This window comes from Bombyx mori, chromosome 16 (assembly GCF_030269925.1).
Source record: "Bombyx mori chromosome 16, ASM3026992v2".
Taxonomy (NCBI): Eukaryota; Metazoa; Arthropoda; class Insecta; order Lepidoptera; family Bombycidae; genus Bombyx; species Bombyx mori.
In genome coordinates, this window is record NC_085122.1 from 8,175,064 (window position 1) to 8,187,370 (window position 12,307).

The 12,307-nt window shown below is 38.6% G+C and overlaps 1 protein-coding gene across 1 annotated transcript; it reads right to left on the reverse strand.

The window, feature by feature from the left end:
- Positions 1–1,774: 1,774 nt before the first annotated feature.
- On the reverse strand, positions 1,775–9,401 carry LOC101743601 (fatty acid-binding protein). Its single transcript, XM_004928795.5, has 4 exons — positions 8,868–9,401; positions 8,160–8,329; positions 6,148–6,258; positions 1,775–2,136 (listed from the first exon to the last, which is right to left on the reverse strand). The coding sequence occupies exons 1-4, from the start codon at positions 9,010–9,012 to the stop codon at positions 2,077–2,079; spliced, it is 486 nt and encodes a 161-aa protein (XP_004928852.2). The 5' UTR covers positions 9,013–9,401; the 3' UTR covers positions 1,775–2,076.
- Between the last annotated feature and the right edge of the window lie 2,906 nt (positions 9,402–12,307).

Below are 12,307 nucleotides of genomic sequence, written 5' to 3' on the forward strand. Positions count from 1 at the left end.
ACTGGCGGCTAAAACTTCCGTGTAGTCCACCGTGACTACCGACCCATTGGCGCGATCATCCGCGGGCTCCGTTGCGTGCGATGGACGTCCTGCACCTGCCCGTAGGTCGCCTGCTCCCGCCTTCTCGTCCTCCGACTCTGACTCGGACATGGAGGTTGACCTCGCCCCTGCCTTGTCGACGGGTAGATTTACCCTCGTACAAAAGGGTAAGAAGCGCGCCGCGGAGTCCCGACCTCCCAAGGCTGCTAAAATTAGCAAAGCCGCGAACGCACCGTCCCGTAATTGTCACGCGCGCCCTAGATGCGTCAAGTGTTTGGGCGATCATGCCACGAGCCTTTGCACTCGCGTTCCAAAAACCGCAACGGAACCGCCTAGCTGCGTCCTGTGCCGTACACAGGGTCACCCCGCGAATTACCATGAATGCCCCCGAGCTCCAAAAATAAATTGCCACGTTGCCCGCCAAAAGCGTCTCCGAGCTTCCGGCCCTGACATCAAGGCTAAGCCTGCCTTCGTGCCGGCGCCGGTGCCCAGCGTCTCGGCCTGGGTTAAACTATTGCCGTACACGAACACGGTTGCAATTTCCTCTGTAGCTCCCCCCCCCCCCCGCGCGATTTGTCCCTCCCCCGCGACCTGTCTTCCGACCGTGTCTGACAATCTCGCTCTAGCTATCGACTTTTTACAGTCGATCAACTTCGAGCGCGTTAATGCTTTGGGTGACGCCACCCTCGCCGCCTCCACTGCACAACACTTCATCGCCGTTGTGCAAGAATACGCTGACGTATACGCGTCGTTAAATACGTACATCCTTCCCTCACTCGGCCGGTAATCAATGGTGTACATAAGTAAAATAAAGCCTCTATCCGTAACGATAGGATGTTTTAACGCTTACGGTCTCGCTAATCAACGTGATCAGGTTTGTGACTTTTTGCGTGACCATCAAATTGACATATTTTTGGTGCAGGAGACCCTACTAAAGCCCGCGCGCTGCGACCCTTAAATCGGGAACTATAACATTGATAGGAACGACAGACTCACTGCCCGTGGTGGTGGTACCGTCATTATAGAAGAGCCCTGCATTGCGTCCCACTCGAACCCCCGCGCTCTGTAACATCGAAGCATCAGTATGCCGAATCTCACTGACCGGACACGTGCCGATCGTTATCACGTCCGTATATCTTTCCCCTGCTACGATCGTGATAAGTAGTGATATGGAGGCGTTGTTCGACTTGGGAAACTCTGTCATTCTGGCGGGCGATCTAAATTGTAAACACATCAGGTGGAATTCGCACACCACAACCCCTAATAGCAGGCACCTCGACGCGTTAGTCGATGATCTCGCTTTCGATATCGTCGCTCCGCTGACCCCGACTCCACTACCCTATAAACATCGAGCATCGCCCGGATAGACTCAACATAGCGTTATTAAAAAACGTAACTCTACGCTTACACTCGATTGAAGCAGTTTCAGAGCTAACACTAGGAGTAAGGATCTCGGTAACCGTACTCGTCGAACTTGGCAAAGAGTGCAATGTGCAACTTAACCTAAACACCAGCCCGCTGAATTTATTGGCGAAGCAGCTACCCTTGAGTTTTTAGGTCTCCTTTGGAGGCGCTCGGGTAGCTGTTAGTAAATCCCACTCTGTCTGGCTGAGCCCTTACTCGTCCACCTGTCATGGCAAAACCGGAAAGGCCTCCGACCCACCCATAATGCCCCAAACATAAAAAAATACTCTTAATTAAAATGCTACTTTATTATTTAAGAGGTTGTAAAAAATTTTTTATATATTCAACGTATGTTTTTTTTTTTATTTCTCAATAAGAATTACATGTCATTACAAGGAATTTATGTAACAATTTTTAATTGATCTTACACAATCTAAGTATTTAGAGAAAAATATGTACAAATATCTTTATTTGATATGATAATGATAGTAGGGCTCTTTCGAACGAGGCTTGCAAGAGTCCTAAGCATTGGCTGTGCGCCCTGGCATTGCCGACGTCCATGAGCGACGGTGACTACTTACCATCAGGTGGGGCGCATGTTCATCTACCTGCAAGGCAATAAAATAATTGTTTTTAAGGGAGCACTTCGTAAACTCGTATGCAGCGTCCGTCCCAGCCTTCAGCTGTTGTCGTCTGTAACAATAATGTAGACATTAAATTAATAGATATACTCAAGTATTTTTCCTTACCAATTCGCTGGTAGCCTAAGAGGTTATTCTAGCTACGCCCGGACGGTTAGGTGAGCTCACGGGCTCAACCGGAGAGAATTTGCTAACAATAGCTCTAGTAAGACCAGTGCTTCGCAGAATCTACCATCGGATCGAAAACGCGACCCACTCAGAAGATCCGGCGAGAAACTCAGCGAGCTAAACTCAAATCTCGTTCGCGATTAGTACGATATAGTACAGTGATAATGTATAGTATCCATGTATATTGTATAAAGAAATGTAAACGATATTAACGTATGTACCTACATAAATTAATACACTTAATGGTCCCGCAGTAGTCGAAATTCGACTTTAATTAATTAAAGTTATAAGTTTCAACATTATTAATATGGTCCTATTGTTAGAAATTTCGCCAAGACTACACTATAGACAAATACTCGTAATATTAAAGATAAACAATACTAACCTATTCTTAATTTGACTACAGACTTTAAGCAATAACAAAAGTTTGACAATAAACAAAGAGTGTATGTGTTTGTCAAATACATGGTAGTGTGTGTAATGTTTTCTTTATTGATTTAATGTATTTTGTATACATTATTTTAAAAAAATATTAGCATTGTACACTTCTTCTCTATATTCTCTATATAAGTGTGGAAAATTTCATACTCCTCCGTCCGCGCAATTTTCGTAAAAAGGGATACAAAGTTTTTGCTTCACGTATTAATATATAGATTCCCTTCTTCTACGGTATTTCTTCTACGTTAAATTTGTTATTCAGAAAGAATGAAACACAGATTACCGGTCACGATGGTAGGGCGTCTTGTGAGCCCGATCGAGTATGTACCACAACCCTGCCTGTTACTGCCGTGAAACAGTAATGCGTTTCAGTTTGAAGCATTACTGTAAGACTAGACATAACTTAGAACTCTGCTCTCAGGGTGGAGGGCCGCCATTATGTTGTTGACGTCTATGGGCTCCGGTGACCACTTTAATAGGCCATGAGATCGCCCACCAAACTAAGCCGCAAAAGAAATGCGAAATAGCTCGAACCATGGAACAGAATATGGGCCATCCTTATAGCTAAGCGCAGGACTTCGCCCACGCGAAATAAATATAGTTTTCGTGGGGGAAGATAAAATTGTATTATAATTCTTTAAAGTACAGAATTGGAAACTAGCCTTCCAATGAAGCTAATATATTTATCGCAATTCAATCTATTTGGACATAAATTAACGTTTTAAGGTGTTTACTAATATTGTAAAAAAAAAAAACTAATATTGACATCGTCACGGTCATCGCAAACGATCAAGGCAAAAAATAAACATTATCTTGATTAAGTTTGTTTTCCTGCCGAGTTCTGATGTTGCGTCAGATTTACTAATGCATTCAGTTAATATTTTGACGCCAAATACTAATTGGATATTGCATATATTCTACACAAGCGGCCCGCTCCGACTCCGCTCGGGACTTTAACAAAAATTTCAACGATATTTGACGTTGTTTTTTTTTTTTAATAAAAGAACACTTATTGCGACATAACTATAATAGTTAGACATAGTGTTAAGTGGCTATCGGAGCCCATAGACATTTATAACGTAAATGCCGCCCCCACCTTGAGATATTAGTTCTAAAGTCTCAGTATAGTTAAAAACGGCTGCCCCACCCTTCAAACCTAAACGCATTGCTGATTCAAGGCAGAAATAGGCAAGGTTGTGATACCTACCCGTGTGGACTCATAAGAGGTCCTACCACCACCTACCACTACATACTTTTTTTAAATTGGCAAATTATTATTTACGTGTTAATGTGTTGGTAAAGATCACAACTTTGTTGAAATATTCAGGATTGTGGTACAAAACTCTGCGGACTCAAAGAACGTTTTATGGCTGTATTTTTTTGTTTTTATTACCCTTGTAGGCAGACGAGTATACCTGATGGTAAGTGGTTACCGTCGCCCATGGACTTCAGCAATGCCAGGAGCAGAGCCAAGCCGCTGCCTACTGTGAAATACTATAACTACTACTACTACTAATTACCTACAACCTAAAATACTAATGACCTACGCTTAAGAAATAATAATATCGGATTTCATGTTTTTTTTATGTTATGTTTGTTACAAAACAAAGAGCCGTTGATTTGTTGATATAAGGTATTGTTGACACGGCATAACAAAGAGAAAGCCTTCGGCAAAATATGTTTTACTAATATAGATATATTTTTGTTACCGCCAGTGTAATGATAAGTATAATAATAAGTAATGTGCCAGTTGGTTGTGCCAGTTGGGCAGCGGCTTGACTCTGTCCCTGGCATTGCTGAAGTCTATGGGCGACGGTACCCACTCACTATCTGCCTACAAGGGCAATATAAAAAAAAAAACTTCGCACATCCAATTTACGATCTTGGAGTATTATGAGGATGCGTCCGTCAGCCACATAAGCTACGGGCTCATGAACTTTGAACATGAATTTTTTTTCTAAAACAAATAAATACATTAATAATGTCCTTACTGCTCATATTAAATTTATAATTATCTGAAATTATATCGGAAACGGCAAGGTGATGATCTTCCACTGGGTGTCCTTGCTCACCGAACCAGAACCGAGGTTGAAGGTATACTAAATATGTTGTTGTTTGGAACTTGTATATATCATTCAATTAAAATTTTTAAATGAATTAATTGATTTGTATTTTCTCAGGATGGTTGCTTCTGTCGCTCTCTGGTCCATAGACTACCAATCTATTTGTAGATCTATTCGTACGTAAAAATTTGAAGGCAGCGAATACATTATAGTATTTATTTTATTATTTTACCTACCTATTAGATTTACTCGGTAATACGGTCTTATCATTTCTATGATAAAAAGTATAATATGCTCTAAGCCAAGTTTTAAGCTATCTTTGATTGGAATTTCATCGAATTTCCTTGTGTTCTTTTTGCGTGATTGGGTATCAAACGTCTTAATTTTTTTATTTTATTGCCTAGATGTGTGGACGAGCTCACAGCCCACTTGGTGTTAAGTGGTTATTGGAACCCATAGACATGTACAACGTAAATGCGCCACACACCTTGAGATATAAGTTCTAAGGTCTCAAGTATAGTTATACTACAAGCCGAAACGCATTACTGCTTCACGCCAGTAATAGGCGGGGCGGTGGTACCTACCCGTGCGGACTCACAAGAGGTCCTACCACCAGTAAGAAATAAACAGAGAAACCTTCATGTTTATCAAAAATTATGTAACAGTCCAGATTATAAACTATCTTCTTCTATAATTTCTTTCGAATACCTACATATGATGAAACATATTTATGTGAAAAACTACATTCAAACATAAATTCGAATCCCGCAGGCGGGTACCAATTTTTCTAATGCAATACGTACATACTTAACAATTGTTCACGATTGATTTCCACGGTGAAGGAATAACATACTGGTGGTAGGACCTCTTGTGAGTCCGCACGAGTAGGTACCACCGCCCTGCCTATTTCTGCCGTGAAACAGTAATGCATTTCGGTTTGAAGGGTGGGGCAGCCGTTGTAACTATACTGAGACCTTAGAACTTATATCTCAAGGTGGGTGGCGCATTTGCGTTTTAGATCTCTACGGGCTCCAGTAACCACTTAACACCAGGTGGGCTGTAAGCTCGTTTACACACTAAGAAATAAAAAAAAACCTTTCGCAATTGTAATATAAATTGTTTAATATAGTACACTCGAATGTAAAAAGATACTTTGATTATGAATTTTGGTTAGCGCGATGCGCTGTTTGCCGGATTCATTGCTCTATATACATAATTGATTTTTCCTTTCGATTTTAAAATCGATATCTTCAGGCCCAGTACGTCCCAACTCTGATGTTAGAGTCCGATTTATGTTTGATCCCAATACTCAAATTGGACCGCGTTATCCAATATCGTACAAAGTTAATCTCGCTTCCTCAAACCCGTAAAACCTGTAGTAATAAACAACTCACCACAGTTAGTTTATCCTTCGTGAATTCACGTACATGAGTGGACTTTCTTCCGTTATTCTCTGTTTGAGTTTGTATTAGTTTATTTCCTTCGATCGTCAAAAGAGATTTCACCTGGAATTTAAAATTAATATAAATTTTATTACGTACCCTAAAATTAATAATAGTACTGAAAATTCATTAACTGATTATAATGATCATAATTTTAATTGTTCTATCAACTATTTTTTTACAACACGCAATGTTGTTATACAAAAAATAAGTATCGCACGCGGTCATTGATCTCGTGGCACGCAATTATGTTGACAAAAGAAATTGGTATACAAATCGACTGAAAGATGTTATAAAGTCACATGTAAATTGATCTGGAAGCATTACACTACTGTGAGGTCTGAGACGGCCACTGCTCGACATAGGTTTACCTTGTGGCTTGTCAGACCAACCGGTCTTATGCTGCCCTCTTTGTTTAATTTTTTTTTTTTTTTTATTGCCTTTGTAGGCAGACGGGCATACGGCCCACCTGATGGTGAGTGGTTACCGTCGCCCATGGACTTCAGCAATGCCAGGGGCAGAGCCAAGCCGCTGCCTACCGCTAGTGCTAGCTAGCTTAATAGTGAGGTGTGGTAATTTAACAAGCTTGGTCGTTGCGTGATAGCATTTTGCAAGAAATACACCCAGTTGCAGATATAAAATTAACTGTTTTGCACACGAACAAAACATTGACACCTACATACATAATACATTTAATTTATATACACATTACTTCAAGTTTTTAATATGTTCGAACGTCGAAGGTGTTAACAATTACAGTGAAGTAGCCACTAATGACGTCAGACTATTTCAAAAACACCTCACAAATGCAAGAACATTATCATATCGTAAATAATAAAAAGGGTTTGTATCCTACGAACGTCCTCTATTTTATATATTAAGCAAATAATATAGTTAATTTTTTGATCATATATTATTATAACGTAATATTTTATTATACTTTATTGTAGGACACAATTGTGTATGTACACACACACACAAACACATACACAACACACACCAAACACACACACACACGCACACACACACACTCACACGTACGTACTATATTCTTACAGATCGCTCTTCCTGGTTAAATTACTTACCTGGTGACCTAGCACTGAACCACTGACTTTTGTAACACAGGTTTTCCTAGCATAAAAGTCAAGGGATATTGTTATTGTATACCTCATAAAAAAGCCATGTATATTTTACTAGTGTTAAGAATTCTTGTACGTGTTTGTATTTTAAGAGATAATAATTGTAAATACACTCGTTACTTCATTTAGTACAACTTTCGTGAACCAGCTACAAAGAAACCTTTCATAGGCGGAATCTGGTAGCACGCACAGATAGGCATCGCCACTGCCAATTTATCCCGCAAAACAATACATAATGCGTTCTGTTTTGAAAGCCACTATAGACCACTATAGAACTGGAATTTAGAATGCATGTCTTAAGTTGGATGGCGGTATTACGTTGTTGATGTCTATCAGTTAAGACAAAAACCATAAACATCTTGGACTTTTTGGCGGGAACGCGAGGAGTGAAGTTGTGTGATTTGTTTTATTTTGTCTATTTAGTGTTTCTTCGGGTTTAAATGTGTAATAATGATGGTTTATTAACGGCTTAATATCTGTGTAAATGCACAAATGTGGGAAAATGAAACAAAGCCGCTGAACGTAACTTCTCGGGATCCTCCAAAAAATCCACTGAAAAAATCATAGTAAATGACCACCATTTTACTGAGATTATATTTAATCCCATTTCATTTCATTTAATTTCATCCCAGTTGATTAATGTCTCAAATTAATCATCTTCATATGACTTCACTCCGTAATATCATTTTTCATAAAAATATGAATATAAATTAAAATAAGACATGACTTAAAGGTCTCAGTTACCAGGTCATAAAATCTCTTAAAAATATATATACCATAAACATCTTAAATTGAAGACTTGCGAAACTCTTGTGAAAACTCTACCTTGGCACCGTCCGGTCGTTCTTCTATGAACTCCTCGCCGAGTTTAAAAGACATTTTTACAGTTCTGAAGGTTGTTGTCATGGTCAGGGTGTAGACGCCGTCATTGTCGCGGGTCAACACGCAAACCGGTGAGACTGCATTGGCTGTTTTACGGCTCAGTAGACCGACTTCTGCAACATCAGTGGAACCTCAGATTTGTAGATTAGAAAAAAGTACGTCACACATCAATGATGCTTAAGTTTTAAGCATTAAGGCTCATTTTTGGAGAGAACACCTAATAAAAACTAGCAAAAACGACCTTAGTCGTTAGTCTGGTCGTACGTATTAATAACTGTTATCTTGATACTTATTGATACCTATTTTAAATATTAGATTAGAAACGATTCATTATCACGAACTTATAACTTTGTTTAGTTGCGATTGTAAAGTATGTACATATGTATAGATTGCATACAATACATCAGTATTTTATTAAGCAATTATATTTTTGTTTGTAGTTTTTGTTGTAAAATTAGTAATGCTTAAAAAAAGAAACAAAATAGGACCCGATTTCAAAATGATTTCGGAGTATTAAACTTTAAATAACGTTAAATATAGTAGGCATTTTCAGCGCCAAAGGAAAATAACATCAATAACAATAATGTTTGGGCTTAGATTTGTGGAATTCTTTTTAGCGATTTTTCGTTTGATTAATAATAAACAGCTCACCGATAAACTTGAGATAATCGTCGAAATTGTCCGAGGATTTCAATTTATATTTAACACCAATAAAGTCTTCCATTTTTGAACCGCACACAAGACCACCTTTCACGGAGCGCAAACACTCAATAAATACAACATACACTTGAAACATTCACTACGCTGGGTTTTGTGGGTCTTGATTTTTTTAATGCGTAACTGCTCGCTCACGCGTGATAGACTTGTAAATAATTAGACACGTTCCGTTTTAATATGTATCGTTTTAGATTCGGTAATAATAATATAGAAAATAAATATAAATATATTTCTATTTTTTTATTGGTTAGATGGGTGGACGAATTCACGACCCACCTGGTGTTAAAGTGGTTACTTGAGCCCATAGAGATCTACAACGTAAATGCCGCCATCCACCTCTAGACATGAGTTCTAAGGTCTCAGTTTTTACAGTACATTGGCTACCCCGCCCTTCAAACCGAAACGCATTACTTCGCGGCAGGAATAAGCAGGGTGGTGGTACCTGTGCGAACTCACAAGACGTTCTACAATCACTAATACTTACAGTGAAAGCTGCCCATGGTTTTGCCATTACTTAATACGATCATTTCAAATTTATATTTTTTAATGGCGTCGACGCGCATTTCCCGCCATAATGTCATATGGCCATCTTGACACAAGACTGTGATTTCAAGAAATAGAAGTACAGTACATAATTTAGCGGCTATGTAACAAAATTGGACAAACATGCCGACAAATTTATAAGATTTGACAAAATTGAAATTAACGCTAAAGGAAACAAAGAAATGATTTTCGCGAGACAATGGAAATAAAAACAAAACATCCTAACTTTAATAGATAACCTCTTCCGAGTCAAACAAACTACCAGATCTTATGATATTAGTAGCTCATTCTGTCTGACATGAAATGAAAGTCTACAAATATTTTTTTCGAAAAATAAGCTGTAGTTACCACAATATTATAATGTCGAGGAATAACGCTTTAGTCGTTTGCGACCACGAAAAAATATTCTTATCATCCGAAATAGTATAATGACAATAAAAAACGCAAAATTAAACCGTAAAAGTAAAGTTTATGTTTAGGACTCACGAAAACCGAAGAAAATACTAAATTGATGACGAATTACCGTACTCATCGTCATCATCATCATCATCATCATTCTCCTGCCCTTCTCTCAGTCACTTGGGGTCGGCGCAACATGTTTTCTCCTTCCCTACTCCTCTATTATGATAGAGCCTATGAGCTAAATTTGGGTTGGGGGTATTCTTAGGCGCCCACCACACGCGATTGCATGCAGCAGAGATACAAATGTTGCGATGGATGTGTGGAGTAACGAGAATTGATACAATACGGAATGAATATGTTATGTCCAGCAGTGGACGACTGTGGGCTGTTGATGATGATGTTAGAGAAAGTCTGAAACTGGCTGAGAACCTATGACAGAGAAGCTGAGAAGTGTGTGTTTGGGATGGTATGGACACGTGATGAGACGAAATGAAAATGAAGTTGGTAAGAGAGTGCTAACTATGAATAGGAAGGATATAGAGGGAGAGGTAGACCTAAGAAGAAATAAATGGATTGGACGATATGTGTAAGAGAGGAGTGAGTGAAGAAATTATATATTATGTATAATTGCTTCATGCTGCATGCAATCGCGTGTGGTGGGCGCCTTAAGAATACCCCCAACCCAAATTTAGCTCATAGGTGTCGTAGAAGGCGACTAAGAGCCAAAGCCTGACCAAAGCCAATACGACCTAGGCCCAAGGTCAACAAAAGCATTCCCAAGGAGGGTTGACGTCAGGCAGGCGGAGGGTCATAAAAAATGCCAAAACTTAGAGCAACATGAGAATAAATACATTTCAATATAATAATATCACATTAGCAATAGCGTTTTGCAGTGTTGATCGCCATGGCTTGACCTTCTAATACAATCACAATCTTTATAGAAGTTACTTAATTACTTCCTCGACAACCGGTTTTTAGCTTCTAATAGAGCGTCCTACTGATTGCCTGTCGTTCTATTGGGTTGTCATAATTATGGAATAAATTGACAAAAATAAAGTTTTTTTTCTACCATCGTATAGTGTTGACGGATACGTTTAACATTGGCTGAACACAGGACTCAATATTCTCACTGATCAAGTCTCATTCGAGGGCTAGCTGCTAATTTCTGCTGGGAAGCAATCATGTCTTCAGTCGTAACTGTAATTTACAGGTTTATTGTCCTGATGACATAAGGAATGAGGAGAGCGGCGGCACTTTACAGCGATGTATAGCCATCTAATGCTATGAAAGCCAATGGAACACCTAAAATAAAATTTACCTCAAGTACTGGGGAATTTCTGTATCTTTAAGATCTCGAAATTATGTGTAATCACTTCTCTCACTCTCATCAAAAATTTATTTATCAAAAAGGGCTCAATAACGGCCTTTATAATGTTCTGCTCCGATATTCGTTAAAGTGACCAAAACCCAACAAATTTAATCTATTCCGGCAATTGCTTGGACTATTGACGGTATCGTACCAAACTCGGCGATAAATAAAACGCTATAAACACGGGTAAAAATATTGCGTTTACAGAACTTATTTATATTTTGTTATCGTCTTGCTTTCGATCATTTTCAGAGGTAATTTTTCAAAAGAGATTGAGAAAGGTTCATAACACGTTGAACGCCTTGCGGCCCACGGGTGGGCTGAGCGTACTATACCATTCGGGCCAAAAATCAGGGAATCAAAAAAAAAGCTAGTACATCAATTTTACATTACATTTTAGCTTATTATGTCATAGAATGATTGTTAAAAATGTGATTGTTACCTTTGTACATTGAACTGTACATTTTAATTCAAATACCCATACAATGACAAGGTGTTAATTAGAATCACGCCTCTATCGGTAAATTTCCTTGAAGCGCTTGTTTGAAAAATTAAAACAGCATTTTACATTTAAAATATGTATATATCGAATTTTATTGTTTTATATTGTGTTACTAATCATTAGATGAATAACATATAGATATTTGTAAATGTAAAGAAGTCAATCCAACTCAGAATTTTATCAATAACACCACAGTTTAACCGCAAAATGGCCACACGCTCAAGTTTATTGATCGATTATTAACCACAAACTGTCTTCGTATTGAGTTTCTTGCCGGATCTTTTAGGTCGCGATTCCGATTCGGAGGTAGAATCAGCAAAGCACTGCTCTTGCTAGGTCAGATAGTAAATATCTTAAGTCTTGTAATAATACGTCCAGCAGCGGATGTTTGTAGACTAATCCATGAAGATGATGATAATGATCATGGTAAAGTTAAAACCCTAACTGACACTATACTTATTACATTTTAAATTCTAGTACTTATTTTAGATTTGACCGTGAATCAGTCTTATTCATTGAAGGTAATAATAACTTATTATTAATAATAGTAATAATAAA